The 18,387-nt window shown below is 53.5% G+C and overlaps 7 protein-coding genes across 7 annotated transcripts; 1 reads left to right on the top strand and 6 right to left on the bottom strand.

Annotated features, from left to right (window-relative positions):
- Nucleotides 1–896: 896 nt before the first annotated feature.
- A1O7_03648 (uncharacterized protein) lies at nucleotides 897–3,290 on the bottom strand (the record flags this gene model as incomplete). Its single annotated transcript, XM_007757665.1, has 1 exon — nucleotides 897–3,290. One exon carries the CDS (start codon nucleotides 3,288–3,290, stop codon nucleotides 897–899), a length of 2,394 nt encoding a protein of 797 aa, XP_007755855.1.
- A 998-nt stretch (nucleotides 3,291–4,288) lies between these two features.
- Nucleotides 4,289–6,717, bottom strand: A1O7_03647 (5-methyltetrahydropteroyltriglutamate-homocysteine methyltransferase; the record flags this gene model as incomplete). The annotated part of the gene is made up of 3 exons (XM_007757664.1): nucleotides 4,289–6,268; nucleotides 6,314–6,653; nucleotides 6,707–6,717. 3 exons carry the CDS (start codon nucleotides 6,715–6,717, stop codon nucleotides 4,289–4,291), a joined length of 2,331 nt encoding a protein of 776 aa, XP_007755854.1.
- Nucleotides 6,718–7,256: 539 nt separating this feature from the next.
- Nucleotides 7,257–8,304, bottom strand: A1O7_03646 (uncharacterized protein; the record flags this gene model as incomplete). Its single annotated transcript, XM_007757663.1, has 2 exons — nucleotides 7,257–8,099; nucleotides 8,203–8,304. 2 exons carry the CDS (start codon nucleotides 8,302–8,304, stop codon nucleotides 7,257–7,259), a joined length of 945 nt encoding a protein of 314 aa, XP_007755853.1.
- A 618-nt stretch (nucleotides 8,305–8,922) lies between these two features.
- A1O7_03645 (acetolactate synthase I/III small subunit) lies at nucleotides 8,923–10,032 on the bottom strand (the record flags this gene model as incomplete). The annotated part of the gene is made up of 2 exons (XM_007757662.1): nucleotides 8,923–9,100; nucleotides 9,158–10,032. The coding sequence occupies 2 exons, from the start codon at nucleotides 10,030–10,032 to the stop codon at nucleotides 8,923–8,925; spliced, it is 1,053 nt and encodes a 350-aa protein (XP_007755852.1).
- A 1,068-nt stretch (nucleotides 10,033–11,100) lies between these two features.
- A1O7_03644 (uncharacterized protein) lies at nucleotides 11,101–12,249 on the bottom strand (the record flags this gene model as incomplete). Its single annotated transcript, XM_007757661.1, has 1 exon — nucleotides 11,101–12,249. The coding sequence occupies one exon, from the start codon at nucleotides 12,247–12,249 to the stop codon at nucleotides 11,101–11,103; it is 1,149 nt and encodes a 382-aa protein (XP_007755851.1).
- Nucleotides 12,250–13,860: 1,611 nt separating this feature from the next.
- A1O7_03643 (uncharacterized protein) lies at nucleotides 13,861–14,574 on the bottom strand (the record flags this gene model as incomplete). The annotated part of the gene is made up of 1 exon (XM_007757660.1): nucleotides 13,861–14,574. One exon carries the CDS (start codon nucleotides 14,572–14,574, stop codon nucleotides 13,861–13,863), a length of 714 nt encoding a protein of 237 aa, XP_007755850.1.
- A 2,886-nt stretch (nucleotides 14,575–17,460) lies between these two features.
- On the top strand, nucleotides 17,461–18,342 carry A1O7_03642 (uncharacterized protein; the record flags this gene model as incomplete). The annotated part of the gene is made up of 2 exons (XM_007757659.1): nucleotides 17,461–17,638; nucleotides 17,693–18,342. The coding sequence occupies 2 exons, from the start codon at nucleotides 17,461–17,463 to the stop codon at nucleotides 18,340–18,342; spliced, it is 828 nt and encodes a 275-aa protein (XP_007755849.1).
- Nucleotides 18,343–18,387: the final 45 nt, after the last annotated feature.

The raw sequence follows: 18,387 nt of genomic DNA, 5'->3' as shown, positions 1-18,387 counted from the left end.
AAGGAGATTCCCCAGACGAGTTTTCCCCAGGAAGAGAAGTTGGAGTTCCCCATGGTGAATCACTGTGGCGCACTGAGATGCCTTCTGTTGGCGGTTGCTCATATCTTGAGCAGGGAGTCTCATTCGCTGCACTGATTCGAGAAGGATCGGCACATGTGTAGACCTCATGTGTATCCATGCTGGAAGCGGGCCGTTCATCATCTCTGTAGGGTTGGCGAGGCAGGTACATGCACGACTGTGACCGCCGCCATCTCCATAGGACATGGAAGATGCGACCCCTCTGCTTCGACGCGAGGTCCGACAAGGTGGTCGCACAGGCCAGAAAAGACGCAGGTGGGGAGAGATGCTACTGTGGTAGAACATGAATAGTCGGCGCTGTTGTGATTGGACATCACGTCAAGCGATGCCAGGGAATGCGAGGCGGAGGTTGACTGAAAGAGCGGAGAGCAGATGCTATCCCCTTTTAAGATAATGGACTTTCTGCGTGTGCTCGCTTGACCATGCTCCAATCTCCACAATCCTCAAGCGCTGGCAAGACCAGAAGATCGGCGGTCTCAGAGAAGGGTCCGCGAGTTGAGTTTAAATGGGTTCATTCCTGACTTCTCGGGAAATGTCTCCTTGATTACGGAGTACTTGCGAACATATTGGGCGCAGCGGCGCTATCCTGCGCAAATGACCAGGATAACACCTCGCTCCCAAGTATTTTCAAGATCATGAATGAGTCTCGCCAGATGTGGTCGGCACAGGGAAGCAGAGCACCGAGAATAAGAGGTAGCAGGTTCGCAGGCAACGCTGTCCTGATACCTGTTTATATTTTCCCACGCCGATCAGTGTAGCGATTAGCGAGCAGGTATAGCTGAGAGTCGATGACAAACGTGGCCATGCAGGTGGACGGTTCAGTCGAGGCACCATCTTTGTCTCGATGCGATTTCCGAGCCTTCGAAAATGCTATGCATACCTTCGCGTACGAGAGAGAGTCGTCCATTCAACATGGTCGTACCAGCCCACAGCAGATTCTCACCCTGAGCGGATACTGGTCTCTGGACGTGCTCCAAGACGGCAGCACGACCTCGCGCCTGGTATTGGCCCACGAGACTCTCATCCTCGAGGAGCGAGGCATTCTCAACGTCGAGCTCTGAGTCAGAATCGCAATCACGTTCAGGGGTGTCAGGATCCTGGAGACATTTCCTGAAAAACTGGTAAGTCTTCATAACCAATGGCAGTTCAGCCCCGATCCCGACCTTGCGGAAGACGAAAGCTGGACATAGTGTCTGGGCAATCAATGTGCCGTCTTCTTCGGCGACAATAGCCACTATCAGGGAAACCCGCGTCTCAAATCCCGGAGTAGAAAAGTCTTCCTGGAAAGAGGTAGGGTTTAGAAGAGCCAAGGAGATATCGGGCATATTGTGGTCTGGCACTATGCGAAACGGTACACCCTCCTGCCCGTCAAACTGCCGGCAGCTCACATGATACCATGTGTCTGGGCCAGTTGTCACGAGGAATGATTGTATGCCACCGCTAAGCTTGCCCAGTAGTATTCCAGGACAATCAAAAGACAGTCCAGAGCATGATAACATGGCCTTGTTACACTCTGCTGATGGGCCATGGTCCCAATCTCTGAAATAGAGATTGCTGTTGTTGAGAAACGAAGCCGGTGCCCACCGAAAGCCTATCTGTTGGAGACGATCCCCATGCCAAAAGATGATTTGTTTGCTGATGGTAGGTAGATTGCTGTAGAACGTCTCCATACGTTTGTTCTTCTCACTCTCGGAAACTCTTTTTACCCGTTCAGGAGACAGATTCGCCAGCGTTGACAGGCATAACGCTTCGTCGGAAGCAACAGATGTCTTGCGGAACTGCAGCGGACGAGACACCCTGTGAAGGATCTTTTCGGTATAGTCGTCATCACCAGAATCCAATAAGATTCGCAGCTCTTTGTACGCTCCACGGATGCTGGGGTAGAAAATTGCCTTGCTGGAATCTTGCCATCTGGAGTATACCTCGTCAATATCCACGGCGCGATCGGCAAACTGGACAAGCAATTTCCTCGCCAGTATGCCTTCCTGGTAAGTCCACAATCGGCGTGTCCACCCACAAGTGACAAAGCGCAGCAGGATACCGAGGTGGGTCAAGTTCTTGCTATCCACATCAAGGAGAGAGTGGTCAAGCACCAAAACAGTTTCGGCATCGCGGTATGTCCTGCGCATGAAGGCGATCGCCTGACCGTAAGCCTTTCTGGCTCTTTCGCGTATGTGCTCATAGTCGCGAGGGCAGGAGATGGTGTCTAACCAGAGAGGTAACGCTGGCTGTGACAAACAACAGGCCAGATCCTGAAGTCGGCTGAGCTGACATCTGTAGATCGCATTGCGGTGTGGGTTACCGAGCCCATCGGACCATACGTGTGAAATTGCGATGTACTTCGGGGCCTCACCAGTGCTTTTCAACCTGAGCTTTGGACCATTCCCCTGGCTGGGATCAATCAGTGGCAGATGCCCGTCGTCAAGGATATCGCAGATCTCGACAGGATCGGCCACGAACTCCTCGCACCCGTTGCAGTTGTGGTGCTTCCGTAGGTATTCGCCGGAAACAACGTCGTTGGCATAGCAGCGGACGCTGTCGCATCTGTCATGGGAGCCTGGATCTCGGGGAGGTATCTTGCTTGCAAGGGTGAGAGAATGTAAGTCGAGCATCTTGGTCACTTTCTGCATGTCGCTGGGACACCATCCGACCAACCGCATGTGGTTCTCCAACAAGACATCTGATAGAGGCCATTGGCGGCTAGGAAGAACCGATGTGCTGGGGTTGATGGACAGTTGCAGAGCATCGCACAAGATCATGACGGAGAAGAGAACTTTCTCTAATTCCTCGTCAATGTCTTGCAAACCCAAATGTATCCGACCCACGAACTCTGCAGCCAGGGCAATCGACTTCTCGAGCTCGTGGCTGCGACTGCTTGCTTCAGGATGAGCAGAGCTCAGGAACGTATCGTAACACAACCGCCATAAGGGGGCCGTTGTCACCAAGGCTTGACCACTTGGGTCGACATCAATAAAGTCGCGCTGTCGTGCATGATGCCCGAAGGCTTCGTGGATGAGGCCGAAGAAGAGCCACGTCTGAATTGTGTCTGCCAGGGCCGTCTGCGAGTGGCTGCTCTGCTTAGGGCTTAGAATGTCGTCCACTGTCCAGCTTGGCTTCCTGTCGATGTAGGTTGAGAAGATTTGATTGTCATAAGGACCATCACTGGAGTCTGATGATGACAAGAAGGGGATCTCGAAGCAGCGATTAGGCATTGCGACCAGCCGGGAATGGACCGGCAGCCAGGACCCGGTGTCAGACGAGGATCGGAGGAAGGCTTCTTCGACCGGCAAGACATATGGCTGCCAAAGCAGCGCCGCTCTCTCCGGCTCTAGGATGTCCAATCAATCCAGGCACTGTCGCTGGCCTCGAGGTCAGCGTGTCGAGGCCATGGAAGTTGAGGCCAGGGCGCACAATAGTTAGCAGTTTGGCGTCCAGTCACCGTATGCGCAGTCCACTCTGCAGTCGTCGTGGTAGTTCTGTACCTTCCTTGAGGAGTAGTCATTACTCACCATCCTGTGGCTTCAAGACCTCGTCGAAGATGCCAAGCGGCGAGTTTTCGGAACAGTCGCACGCCTCCTTCCTTCACTCCTCGTGCGAAAAGCTCTGACAACGCATGAGACGAATGACAGAGACAACATGAAGCTCCAGAAGAAACCATGATTAGGACGAACGCCTGCAAGGCTTGACATGAGCATGACATAAGCTGCAGTAGATACTTGGCTGGAGATGTGTGTGATCAAGGCTGGCTTTAATATCCGCACGATCACACCCCGCTTTCCCAGGGGCTTAGATGGTGCTCGAGGCTCGTCCGTCGGTGGACTGTGTAGATACACCACTGCTGCTGCTGGAGGACAAGTTTCAGAGCCATCACTACACACAACGTACAAAGACAACCCATGGCATTGATTCTGTCTGTTCATTATGGACTACAGCGCCAGCATGGACGAGGCAGTATTCATCCCCTTACCCTCTGACCAACTGGTCATTCCTTGCGCACCCTCTCTGTCTGATTTCAGAGCTAGCCGAAAACGCCGATGTTAAGATCGACTTTTGCCAGCCTCCGTCGCTACATTGGTATCATGTTGAAAACACTTTTGGTCGTTCATCCATTTCATCTCGGTCATACACCCCCGTGACGCCGTCGGCCCGGATCAGGTTGACTGATCCAGCATAAAACACAACCCATTCCCAGAAGCCTGTTATATGGCCTTTACTGGGCTTTGACGTACTGGGAACGGAAGCTCTTGGCCGCATTGACCATGTTGGTCAAGGCAGCCTTGGTCTCTTTCCACTGTCGAGTCTTGAGACCGCAATCGGGATCGATCCACAATTGCTCCGGCTTCAAGTACTGCAACATCTCGGCAATTCTGTCGTGGATTTCCTTCTCAGAAGGAACACGGGGAGAATGAATGTCATAGACACCAGGTCCAATATGACGTGGGTAAGCCTCGTCGACGAAGACTTTGAGAAGCTTAGCATCAGACTTGCTGTTCTCGATTGAGAGAACATCAGCATCCAGTGCTGCAATCGCGTAGAAGAAGTCCTGGAATTCGGAATAGCAGAAGTGGCTGTGGATCTGCGTCCCGTCCTCAACGCCTGCGGTGGAGAGGCGGAAGGCATCCACAGCCCACTTAAGGTAGTCTTGTCGTTCCTTGCCAGTGCGAAGGGGAAGACCCTCACGCAGGGCAGGCTCGTCGACTTGGATGACATAGACGCCAGCCTTCTCAAGATCAACAACCTCATCGCGCAGAGCAAGTGCCAATTGTTGGGCTTGGACGGACTGATGGACGTCATCACGAGGAAATGACCATCTCAGACAGGTAATGGGGCCTGTGAGCATGCCCTTCATTGGTTTGCCCGAGATAGAAGCCGCGTACTTTGATTCTTTGACTGTCATCGGAGCAGGTCGAGAAATGTCGCCCACCACAATGGGTGGTCGGACACATCGGGAGCCGTATGATTGAACCCAGCCGTTGGTGGTGAAGGCATAACCATTCAGGCGCTCACCGAAGTATTGAACCATGTCGTTGCGTTCTGGTTCACCATGTACGTAGACGTCGAGATCGAGCTCATCTTGAATCTTGATGACATCCTGGATCTCCTTTTCAATGAACTTCTCATACTCCTCAGCGGTGATCTCGCCCTTGGTGAACCTGTTTCGCTGGATACGGATTTCTTTGGTTTGAGGGAACGATCCGATGGTCGTGGTAGGGAACATTGGAAGATTCAGACGCTTCTGTTGCTGAGCAATCCGCTCAGGGAAAGGTGACTTGCGGTTGTGCATCTCCGCATTTACCTTGCTCTGTCGCTCCTTGACGGCTTGGTCGTTTGTTCGGCTTGAGGAAGCACGAGCTTGCATCGATTTGGCATTGGCTTCGAGAGCCTCACGAACAGACGCCGGGCCGTCTGTGACTGCCTTGGCGATGATGCTGATCTCCTTGGCTTTCTCGACAGCGAAGCTGAACCAATCAGCAATCTCGGGATCGAGCTTCTTCTCGCTGGCAAGAGTGTGAGGGGTGTGCAAAAGAGAGCTAGAACTGGCAACAATGACTCTGTCCTTTCCTAGTTTCTGGATGGCATTTTCGACCAGCTCAATGGCGTGCTTAAAGTTGGTCTTCCAGATGTTTCGACCATCAACTACACCCGCTGATAAGACCTGTTGAGGGCCCAACGCAGATGCCACTGTTTCGAGCTGCTCGGGGTTGCGGACCAGGTCAACGTGGATGCCATAGAGGTGCTTCAAGGACTCGAGGACATCGATGTTGTGAACGACGTCACCAAAGTATGTGGCCAGGATGATCTTGGGGGCACTGTTGCCCAGACGACCAAGCTTCTCATAGGCAGGCTTGAACGCCTCCTTGACACGCTTGGGCAGATCGAAGACCAGGACGGGCTCATCAATCTGCACAGTCTCTGCACCAGCATCCTTCAATTGCTTGAGGAGGTCCTCGTAAAGAGGCAGCAGCTTGTCCAGGGCTGAGATTGGCTCAATGGTCTGACCACGGTCGGCCTTGCCCAGGGAAAGAAAGGAGACGGGTCCGAGAAGGACCGGGCGTGTGTTGATGCCAGCTTCCTTGGCTTCGAGGAACTCGGTGACGGGCTTGGGTTTTGAAGACAACTTGAAGGTCTGGTTGTCTTGAAGTGTGGGCTTGACGTAGTGGTAGTTTGAGTCGAACCACTTCACCATTTCCTGAACAGGTCAGTGGAGGTCTTGCAGGCGTCAACATACACGTACCAAGGAGGGCACATCGACAGCAGGAGAGCCGTCGGTGGCAGGCTTCTGCAGCCCTCGACCCATGGCAAAGTACTCGTCAATGGGAGCCAAGTTGTGCTTTGTGTACCGCTCTGGGACAACGCCGAAGAGCTGGATGTGGTCGAGGACCTGATCGTAGAAGGCGAAGTCATTGCTTGGGATGATGTCGATGCCAGCATCTTTCTGGATTTTCCAGTGCTCCAATCTAAGTCTCTTCCCTTCCGCCAGAAGCTCGTCCTGAGAGAGCTTGCCAGCCCAGTATGCTTCGGTGGCTTTCTTCAGGTCACGGTTGACCCCCATGCGAGGGAAACCGAGGATGGAGCTGGGGAGGTGTCAGAATTTGCAGAGGGAAGAACAGCGGATTGATTGACTCACGATTGAACCATCTTCGCAGTTGTCTGTGATACCGTTGTGAAGACGGTGAGAAGAGCAGTGAAGATAGCCTTTCGAACGGCTTCAGGATGAACAGGAACGAGGTGAACAGAAGACAGAAAAGAAGAAAAAGCAGAGACTGGAGAAGTCCAAGTCAGAGCGGTGAGAAAGTGTGAGCAGGTCGGACTGTCTGAGTAAGTTCGAAAAACATTGTGAATCTCTCCGAGTGACGGAGGCTTGTTTTGGCGGGCTGGTGGGATGATTGATCCCTTGGCTACCGCTTCGAGCTTACTGTGTTAGGTACTACGTCGTCCTCCGGGGGCCCAAGCGGCCACTACGCTGCCTGGATTAGGCCCTTTTTGGCCCACTAAACCCCCAGCAATGGTCAGCGAACCAACGGACGCCAGGCCTTCCTCGGCTTGTTCCTGCGTATCCGACGTCCTCCCCATCACGCCATGTGACAAAAACAGTTACATCTTCGGTTTGCCTTCCGAGGTTTACGGAGTTAGGCTGGCATTGCGTGTTAGAAAATCTACCTAACTGTGCAACCCATTCATATCTTGATCGGACCAGGAATGGCTGCTGCTCGGCCTCCAACAGCTCGTTTGCCAAACTTTGCCTCGTACCACTTCCGTCCGGTAACAGCACGAGGGAGCATGGTCGCGATCTCGCACACCAGAAACCAGAATGCAGCGCTGTTCGAGCCCCATCCGAGCCCCCATATCCCTCCGAGAAGCCAGTATCCTGACCACTCCAACCATTCCAGAACGTAGTGCGGGTACAAGATGTGCTTGAAGAAGCCCTCCACTGGTGGGATCACATATACTTTGTCGTAAGTGACGACTGCTTTTCCCTCCGCCTTCGCCTTCCGCCGGGCTGCTCCCCGTCGCATCTCATATAGCCTTGTCTCTGTCCAGATGTTGCCTGCGAGACCCAGCAGAAACATTGTGACGCCAATGATCGAACCGAAGGAGACTATGGGTCGACTTCCCGCCTCGACGTCCAGTACCGAGTATACGAGCCAAGTCGCAATGCTCGTCGAGTTCGTAAACTGAAAAACCATCATAAAAATCGTGACGAAAACGTGGATGGGTGACATGCTTGGATTGAGGTATAGCGGGCTGACCAGAGCACGGTTGACGTAGTGAAGAAGATAGAGGCAGGCCAAGATCACGTTCTGAATAGGTAGGCCCAGCACTAAGGATCTCGTCGCCACTTCTGGCGGAGGTCTGAGCTTCGAAGGCAGAGTTGTCAAAATATAGATCAGGTTTATGGGCCCGACCAATTCCGCTGCAGCCCAGGCGTAGCGTCCAGGAAGATTAAAACGTGAAGTAGCGTATGATGTTTTGCCCATCGCTTGTAATCGACCTAGAGGAGTCCATTGCGCAATCGAGACCTGTGGTAGATTTGTCAGGTACAAGTATCTTCTTCAGACTCAAAGTTCATCATCGATAGGTGGGTGGAAAGGCTAGGAACTTCGTCTTACTTTTGGTACTTACCGGGATGTACAGTCGAAAGATATCGAGCGCCAACTTGGCTGCTCTTGGGGTTGGCGGGAAGAATTCCCCCAAAGAAGGCAGATTCGATAGATACGACGCCATATCTTCAGCGAGGTCACCTAGGATCGGAGAGCGAGTTGAGATAGCTCGGCAATCTGGTGGTCGTCCTCTTGATGCCGAAGAAAGTGAGAAGTCATGACGAAGGTTGTCCGGCCTCGCCTATTGCAAGGCTGTGACGCTGCTTTTACACTGCCAGAAACCACTTCCCTAGTTCCATCACCTACACTTAACTGGGACAAAATGACAGACGTCTTAGATGACCTTCGAACTCAACAAGGCCCAAATATGGTCAGCTGCTTCAAGGGCGCTTCCAAAAGTCATTCGAACAAGTGTGTGTTGCAATTGCCTAGGTACTTTTGGCTTAGGAACCGTCCTTGCACGCTCTAATAGCAAATCTTGATTTCCCTGATCTTTGGAGTGGCTAACATGACAGCGGCATCACTCCTTGATCAAGCGGAAGGAAAGTAGAATGGATTGAATTACATGTTGCAGACACGAGCGATCGCACGGGACGAATTTCGATTTCGAATGCGGCGCCGCTCTCGAAAAGCACAGTTTACATGAGGACCAGTAAGGTGATCTGGAAGGCCTACATATCCCAAATCAACAGAACCCCGCCCTTGGGACGCCTGCCGCTACCTCACAACCGTCGAGAGATGATTAACCGGGGGGAAGGGTGCTCGCATCCACCACGTCGTCAGCGTCACGCACAAGCTCTTCATTCGGATCATAGAGGGGTGACCGGGGAAGTGCCATCAACCCCGTTCTCGTTGACTCCAGAATGCCGAATGGGGCGATTAGCTTCATAAATGAGTCGATACGGCTAGGCTTCGCGGAGCTGCAATTGCGTTAGCATATTGAATACAACATGGTTGGTTTGGGGCAGGAGACTGACACTTCGACGATGCAGTTGTTCGTGCTGATATCCAGAACTTTGCCGCCGAACTGATGGGTGAGATGTGTAATGGCCTCAAGATGTTCATGTTTATGTCTGAGGGCTTGACTGGCTGCAAGTCGGCTAGGGTGATAGCTGTCACCCTGGCCGAGCATTTCCTTGGCTCGTTGTACGAGGCTGGATTCTTCGGGCTTGTTCTCTTCTAGCTCCTGCAGCCTTTTGTCCGCGTTCTCCTCGGCGTCCTCCAGATCTTCTGCAGTACGTTCCGATTCGGGGCTGGTCATCTCGCGATGGTGCTCCATCAGCTCTTCATAGACCTCAGGGCCCAGAATCGAGATTTTAGCGAGGAGCAGTTCGCGCTGAACCAAAGCAGCCGATGTGTAATCCAACACAGCCCATACTGGTACCAAGTCCTCCAGTTGTCTTCTGGCCTGTTCAACAACGCCATCCTGGCCTTTCAACACGATGGTCATTCGACTAAGGTCCTCGACCTCAGTGTTGCAGACGACCAAAGAGTCGATATTGAAACCTCTCGCTGCCAGAATTCCGGACACGCGGGACAAGACACCAGGCTCATTCTGTACCAGGCAGTTCAAGACGTGCTTCTTGGGCGGCGCCGTGGAAGCCACCGGCGTTTCGTACAGGATAGACGACACGGCAGCTGCGGCGCCATACTGTGGAGAGGTGTCTGATACGGGAAGAGGAAGGGGTGACCGTCTGTGGAGAGCCTTATATGCCAGAGCGGAAGTGGATGTGCTCTTTGATCTCCTGGATGCAGGGAGGACCGAGTCGAGAAATGAGGTCCCGGTTGGCGTTCGAGTTGAGTGATTGCTGGCTCGGTAGGCCAGAGAGAGAAGATTGCGCCTGCCCGCCATGATGGCGGCGAGGTGAGCTCGGTATGTAAGTCTGATTGAAGCTACCTCATGAAGCAATATAGCGAGTCGTCTCAAGCGATCGGAGCACCGTGACTCACTCTCGTGGAAAGCTGAGCTTCTATCCAAATTTTAGATCAGCGCACCGAGTAAGTCCACTGCAGGGACAAGCGAATTTCGGAGACAGCCAAGCGGCCGCGGTGACGATTCACGTGATTTACTCCTCATTCTTCACCTTGAGCGGCTTGGCAACTGTAATCACCGACATATCCGGCCGCACAGCTGTTTCAGGATTCGCGTTGACGCCGCCCTGATGAAGCAACTTGGCAAAGTTCCCTTGCTCACCTTCTATTGATCACTTCTTTCTCCCGCCTCTCCCTAAGCCCTATGACTTGATTTGAACGAGGTCGGCATAGTAGCCAGCTGTGTCATTGTTTGATCTCGGGAGAGTCATCGATCTTGTTCGGCTTCAAACCACGTGGATGCCCAATCTGACATTGATTCGTCTGGTTTGCTTCGTGGAGATTCCTTCTATGCCAAGAAGGAGTTAGCACAAGAGGTGGTATCAGTGGTAACGGCCGGGCTTGTATGACACATGCAGCCGGCCACCGCAACCAATTCGGCCGCCCTATCGTGCTTACCATCTTCATATGCTCGAATGTGACTCTCACGGGCCTGTCCACTGACATTACCGGCCAAGCCGTCTGCATCAAGGAATGTTCCTTCAAGATACCTGACCAGGCCAATTATTGTGACACGAGTACGTTGGAGTTCGAGAATCTACACTTCTCGGACGTGTCCGGGACCGTCAGCAGGAAAGTCGGCGTCGCACTCAATTGCTCGGCACCAGCTCCTTGGTCGAACATGGTCTTTACGGACTTCCATTTGAGCAACTCTGCTACCAATGCACCTGCTGATACGACCTGTGTGAATGCGAGGAATGTCACTGGCATAACATGTAGCAGCATGTTGGAGGCATGAAGGCGAGATGAACGGAAATAGTCATGATAAGCGGAAATCTGATATGAGAGAAGGACTCGTCCGAGTGGGGGCGAGAATGTCGCCCTCTTGTCAGAGAGATGCTTGCGAGTTCATCTCCGCCTCCCCAGCGGCTTCTGCGAAATCCTTGAGAAAAGCCCAGCGAGCTCTTTCGCTACAACCTTTCTCTTTCCAATTTCTGAGAGTGCCATCTGGGAACCACTCAATCCCGACCTGATCGTCCAGTAGTGTTGCATCGTGGGCTATGATGACAAAGACATTTTCCGCGGCATCAAACTCCTGCATGTGGCTACAACTTTGCTCGGCTTGTTCGAGGCTGTGTGGTACGTGATCCTGGAGCCGGTAAAAAGGCTCAGACCCCTTCCCACCCGGATGTATCGTCTCGAAAATGTGACCCGGGCAAGAAGTGGGATACTTGCGGCTGAAAGGCGACGGCTGGATATATTTGGGTAGCGGCAAATATTCTGACGGCCGGAACTCGCCGCCGTGGTGAGCAGCATCGGCCCCCATAAAGATAAAGGTATCTTCCTTGTCGCACTCGAGACTCGAGGTCACTCTGGCCAGCCCGCAAACATGGCCAATTGCATGGCCCGGTGCGTCAAGCAGGTAGAACGAGCCGTCATTGAAATAATCGATCGCCCGGAATTGACCGATCTTGAGTGTAGGTGAATTCTCGAAATCAAGTGATCTGAGCTCTCTTCCCTTCAAGTCGCTTTCTAGAAGAGGAGACTCTGGATTTGTCGGGTATCCGGGCAGAAAGGCCTCCTTCATCCCCGGTCCAGCGATAATAGCGGTGCTGGTCGGAAAAAGGCTGGGGTCGCCTGTATGGTCGAAATGCCAATGACTCCAGACGATAGCCTCGATTGCGCCCGCCGCGACATCAACGCCATTCTCCTGCAAGATTTCGGATACCGATTTCTGGACGTCGACTTTCCACCCGGGCCCGTTAATGACCTTCTGAACTGCTGGCGGGAAATTCTGCCAGTCCTTCCGACAGCCCAGGTCGAAGAGGATTTTCCGACCTGAAGAGGGTTGCTCCACTAGAAAACTGAATGCCGGCACGTGGAGAAGTTCGTGGCCGCGTATCTCAGGATACATGAAGACCCCGACGGGAGCCTGAATGGTCGCGGTGGAATTGATGATCCGGACCTTGGCGGAGGCTCCAGGAGGGATATTCAGCGCAGGGGCGGGTTTGGCGGGATAGAGATACTCCGAAGCCATTTCCCGCGATATCGTTAACTCTGACTCGTTATTCAGCTAGTGATGAAAGCAGTGAGCGATTAGTGGGAGCCTTCGGCGTTGATGCCTGACCACAAACTGAGATATGTGAAATGAACAGACCTCGGGGCGGCGGCTTATTAAATCAACCTACTGTGCACCTCGAGCCAATTGACGGTGACCACGGAACATGTGGTTACATCGTGCCTGTTATTCTAGAGTCGGGACGTAGTCCGCAGTAGATCAGATGTGTACACAGTACGGCTCGATCATGGAGCATGCGATCGGTCGACGACGTCGTCGTCGAAGGTTCTCGATAAGGCGGCCAGGACAGAAGCGACGCTAAACTGATTTGGGATACTTCGCTCATTCGTCTTCCACTAATTGCACCATCCCCTGTGTCATTGAGCCCTGTGCAAGCACATTGCTTCCGATTCATCAGCGACTGCCGGTTCAGAAGCCGTTGCTGGGAAAAGAACGTTGTACTAGAGGTGTTAAATCAAGATACGAGCAGCTGCCATTCATTGTGGTGGGAAAGAGAAAGAGGCGACAGTGTCAGAACCCTGCTATGTCTTGGCATCCAGGAGTCGCAGCCTCATGGATTGTACCTGCAATCACGGATTGAGGTAGACATACTCCGTGCTCCTTACGGTACGATCTCTTCAACCGTGTCTAGGCAATGGAACTGGGAGCATGCCTTGTTCCAAAGAGATAAGAGGCGTGCAAGAGGCGGAGGGCAAGACCTTGATATCAAGCACGCCGGATCAGGATATCAAAGCCCAAGCAGCAACTATTACCGGCACCTCGGCTGCCAATCGTGCATGATGAGACGCCACCGGGAGGACATCAGATGATATTGTCGACTGTGTCTTTTTCTCGGGTCTCCTCCTGATCACCAAACCCAACGAAAGACTGCTGTAGCACTCGTATCAATTCGTGCGCGAGCCGGGCTGGAAATTGACGTCCAGGATTGTCGCGTTTGCGTTCGTCAACACGAAATCCACCGACACTTGTCCTGTGAAAGTACCCATTGATTTTCTCTCGATCACGTCGAGACTTGTTTTTCGTGCTGCAGAACGGGGAGCTTTGGTGGTTTTATCAATGGGCCACCTTTCTTGAGAAGGATGTGTATACGCCATGATGCTGCTATAGAGATCTGATCGAGCTCTGTTGGGACAAGAGGGGAGAAAGGGAGTCTATATTGTTGTTGGCTCGCTGAAGTTTCCTGCGTGTCGTGTATCCTCTCTTTCTAGGAAAGCTGTCTAAACCGCATTGGGGAGCTCTCGGTCCCGTGGACATAATGCTGCAAACGCTGTTTCCATAGTTCCCAGTCGCCGGTTGCTGCTTCAAGGGGTGGCGAGAAGAGCGACAAAAGACACAACTCATACACGTGCATTTGCGAGAGCGAGGTCTTCCTGCAAGTACACCTGTCAATGACGGTCCGAGACTGTCAAGGCTGTGGTGGGGTGTCATGGCGCCGTGCCTTCGACTGTGAAGAGACCGAAAGTTGCTGCAGATTCGAATTTGCTTGTCGGTCCAATGTGTTGATCGAGTGTGGTGGTCTCATGGATGAAGCATCAGTGCTCGGGAAAGACGTTGTCTTTCTTCTTCCATCTAGCTCTCCAACCTTGCTGAACCGGCATCGGGTGGCAGATTTCCTGACCCAAGCTCTACTTGATCCTTCGAGCTGAGACCCATTCCACCACCATTTGATCTCGTGGAGTCCCACTCGGTCAAGCGGTATGGTTCGTCCTTGCTCTTTCGCTCGCTGAATTCAAAGATGCGATAGTCGGCATTTGCAAACCATGTCCCGCTAACGGCTAGCCGCATGAAACTCGAATGCGAGACCACGATGATCAGCTTCTCCGGCCGACCGTAGAGTTTGCCCAGAGCGGTCTGTGCGCGCGCCAGGACGGCTGATCTATTATGAGCATATCGTCTGCCCTCGGGCGAGCTCTTATTTGGGTAGACCGGGTCGACGATTGAGAAATCGAAGGCAGGAAATTCCGCCTCAAGATCGGAAAGTGGACTTCCAGTGTCGCATGGCTTGTCGTAGATTTCCTGCCAGTCTGCATCGACTTCGACTTCCACGCCTCCTGATATCAGCCAATCCAGCGCGATCGAAGCTGTCTGCAGAGTTCTTCGCATAGGGCTGACTACGATCAGTTCGACATCCACGGGCTTCGGGAACTTTTCCTTCAACTCATTGCGCAGGGCTTCACATTGCTGGATGCCAAGCGACGAGAGCTCTGGATCTAGAATGCTAGGGTCATTTGTCTTGTTGTGCAGCGCCTCTGCGTGGCGGATGAGAACAAGAGTGGGGGCCATGACTGCAAGCGGAGCTGGGCGTCCTGGCACGAGTGGTAGCTAGTTTTGGTTGGGTCGAATCCAGTTGTTGAGACTCCGACCAGACCAAGATTGAAAGTACGAGCAGACTGCGAGTATGGCTTGGTCAAGGAGTCTGCTTACACGAGATGGAATGGGAGATACAAAACTGAGAGTCAGTTGGGGTCCGTGACGTGATTGTCGCCAAGAAGGTGAACATCGCGACCTCTTGACAGCGCGGTATTTCGATTTCCCTTTCCGAAGCAAAGTCGGCAGCGGTGGTAGCAAGATGAAGAGACCGCGCCCTGCTGCTAGGTCTCGACAAGAACGAAAAAGGTTCAGAGGCTGGTGCATTGTCACCAACCAAAGGCGTCGGGAATCGAAAAGAACTCTACTTTGGCTGAGTTGTCAAGGAACGCCGGGATAGTCTGAAGGACTCCGAAATGATTTCTCAGATATCAAGCGAGATGCCACGATTCAGATCTCTCACGAGAGAGTCTCGTCTGAGAAGTGACAAGATTCTCACCAACAGCATGAGAGATCGCTTGCAATTTGAGCGAAAGTGCAACCGTCCCCAGAAGCAGAGCAAGCACATGGCAGGATCCGAGGCGATACACACACAGGCAGTCGAGGACTACACCCACATCGTGGATCGGTGGACCAAGACCCCAACACCGTATCAGCTGTCGACAAGCTGGCTGTGGTACTTGGCGAGCAGGTAGAATGGGGAGACGCACAAGCCAAATGCGTCAATCGCCCAAAGTCAGATGGGAAGGGGGAGTCGGAGGGAGGATGCCGAGTACAAGGTGGATGGAGCGCCTAGCAATGCACGGGATGCCGGCGGACAATGATGGGTAGAGTCCCCCAAGCATGCTCCTGCTTGCCTTGGGAGAGTTCGAGACTCTCGTTCATGCAGTTGAATGAACGGTGCGCAAAAGGAGCTGCCCAGGATCCCTAAGTCAATGCTCAATGCTCCATACCTGCCATGCGTTCCAATCGCCCGCCTGTCTCAGTCGCTCTCATGTGCAAAGCTTCCACGATGAATAAGGCTTGAACGCAGCATCATGACAATTCCCGGCCCACGCAAACGGGCCTGTTTCTCAGCATCTCGCCGTGACCGCTCGAAGCTGACAGTATGTAATACATGCATTCCTGACTTGCGGCGCGTATTTGACCTAAGCTGGACCAATTCTCACTTAGCCTCAATCACTCAACACTTATCTAATGCTGCTGCCGCAACCGCGGCGCCGGAGCTGCCTTCGCAAGCGAATCCTACCTCCCTCCGCCAACCCGGGAAGCGACTCCAGTAAGGCCTGTGAGTAGATACAGGATCCGGCGAAGAAAGGCAGGCACAGCCACAGCGAGGTGGCCTCAGGCGCCGCGGAGAAGAGCAGCGAGCATCGAAGAAGAGCTGAGCAAAATGCCAGGCCATCCAAGACTCCGAAGAGGATGACTGCTACTGTACGAAGTACGCGCCATATGCATTAAGTACACAGTGCTTACCCAGTGCGTGGCACCACGCGAATATCAGCTTGTATTTGGCGTGGTGTGCAGCCACAAGCCGGCGACCTTACCGTCGCTACTAGTAGCACGCAACAGGCATGGCTCATGGTTAAGCGAAACCGGCCCGCCGCATTCGCAAATCACTTCTAGTCCGACTATTGAAGATCGACACAGGCCGTTGAGGAGTTCGGAGGTTTTCCAATCTCTTCAGACCTCGGGATAAGATCTTTTCACACCAGCTTCGGCAGTCCTGGATCCCGGGTCTCGAGTCTGGAGTCTCGACCCGGCCTTATAGCTCTTTTCAAGTGCGAGACAGCAAGACAATGAATCTCAGTGACTGTATGGATGCAGCACCCGCCGAGCACCTCCTTTGCTGGGCAATTGCTTCATCTCTGTCGGAAACAGACTCAGGTCAGACCCGGAGAGATGCTGGGCAAAGCTGATGGTCGAGCTTGTCACTGCACGAGTAAGTCTAGGCCCTTCGGGCGTCTGGTGCAGCCAAGAGCGTCGCTCACCCCCAATCACGACTGACGCCACAGCTAAAGGAGTCTTGGAGATTCTTGGAAGCGTCCCCTTTCTCCGCCAGCCGCAGATCCCGTTGCAACGGCTGCCAGCCACGCGCCCGCTGGGAGGCCCTCGCTGTTCCTATTTGGAGCTGCGCTATCCCCCTACGGGCCCTGCGGAGCGTTCCGGTTGCCTTGGCTGTCAGATACCGCTCGGCGCCCAGATATGTGCCAGGCCGGCTTCGCATGCTTTTACGATCTTTGCATGGCCTTGTCCGCCTTGTCGTCGAACGCTATTATTGCCAATGCTCCGAGCCCTTGGTGCGGTCAATCTGGTGGTCCTTTTCCCCGGAGGCTTTGCACCGGAAGGCTGTGGCCTGTGAGCTGTGAGCTGTGACCCGTCAGCCGTGAACACCTCGTATGCATGACGGTTCGGGGGTTGGCGATGCAGTGCGCCTGGGTTCCTGGACGGTGCGCTAAATTCGGTACTACTACTCCGTATTGTTGTCATCCTACACTAAGGGAACATCGGTTTCGCAAGCGCTGCAGACAAACCAGTATTTGCCATGCGTTTCAGCAGGGCTGAAGCATATCAGGACTGGAACAGGCAACGACTTGGCATCTCCTCCTACCCTCAGCGAGTCGGCTGTGAGAGATTGACTCCCCCTCGCCGACGCTTCCTCCCCCAACGGAACATAAAAGGTGATGGTCCCCGCCCACGAGGAGCGATCGACATATCAGACGATCAACTTTCCTTCAGTATAGAGCGCCTTTCCTTCCACAGCGATATTTTTTCCATCATTCTTTCAATTTCCCTATCGTCCATCACTTGATATCAGTCGTTCAAGTCTTAGCGAGCCGCATCTGCCCTTCTTTTGACAAAATGCTTACCTCGCTCTTTCTCCTTTCTGCTCTCTTCTCGACAGCCTGGAGCTGCCCGAAGCACGACAACTACCAGTCACATCCTCACCTGGGACGAAGACAAATCCGAGTCGACAAAGGCCGGGAGCCTAAAGACTGGAACTACGACGTCTCTGCAGACTGGGCGACCATTAACCCTGGTACGTCGTGTAATGCCTTCGTAGCTGAAACAGACCTTGCTGACGCTCTAGTAGAATATGTTCTGTGCCAATCTGGAACACATCAGTCGCCCATCAATATCGCTCAACAAGATCTTTCGACCCTCCACAAGCCGAATTTCGAGGGCTACCAGTCCGTCAAGATCCCGGGCAACTTCTTCAACTGGCAATTCGCCCCAGCCTGGACGCCTCACCATCCGGAAGGCGATGTCACGGGTCTCCCTAGCTTCAACTTCGATGGCGAGGAAGTCTTCAACATCGGCTGGCACATTCATGCACCGTCCGAGCACCTCATCGACGGCAAGCGCAGTCGCGCGGAGATCCACATGGTCCACGTCACCGCGGAAGAGCATGAAGCGGCCGTGATCGGTATTCGACTCGCCGTTGGCCCACAAGAATCCGCCTTCATCAAGCAGCTCGGCCCGATGATCCACTACAACGATACCGCCCAGCTCGAGGGCCTGGAGGTCAATCTGCGCCTTGCCATCGATGAAGTAGGCGGCGTCGAGGAGTTCTGGACCTACAAGGGCAGCCTGACCACGCCTCCCTGCAGTGAAGGTCTCCGATGGTTCTTGCCCAAGCAGGAGCTCATCGTCAGCGAGCAGCAGATGGTCGAGATTCTCGCAGCTAGTCGCTTCTCCCACCGCGTCGAACAGCCCGTTTGGCTTCATGACATCAACTTGTGAGCCGAACGCGCTGTGCGGGACCCAGCGCAGGCCAAAATGTACATG

The sequence above is a fragment of the Cladophialophora yegresii genome (genome assembly GCF_000585515.1).
Source record: "Cladophialophora yegresii CBS 114405 chromosome Unknown aczIN-supercont1.2, whole genome shotgun sequence".
NCBI classification, from domain to species: domain Eukaryota; kingdom Fungi; phylum Ascomycota; class Eurotiomycetes; order Chaetothyriales; family Herpotrichiellaceae; genus Cladophialophora; species Cladophialophora yegresii.
This window is presented reverse-complemented; position numbering and strand designations above follow the sequence as displayed.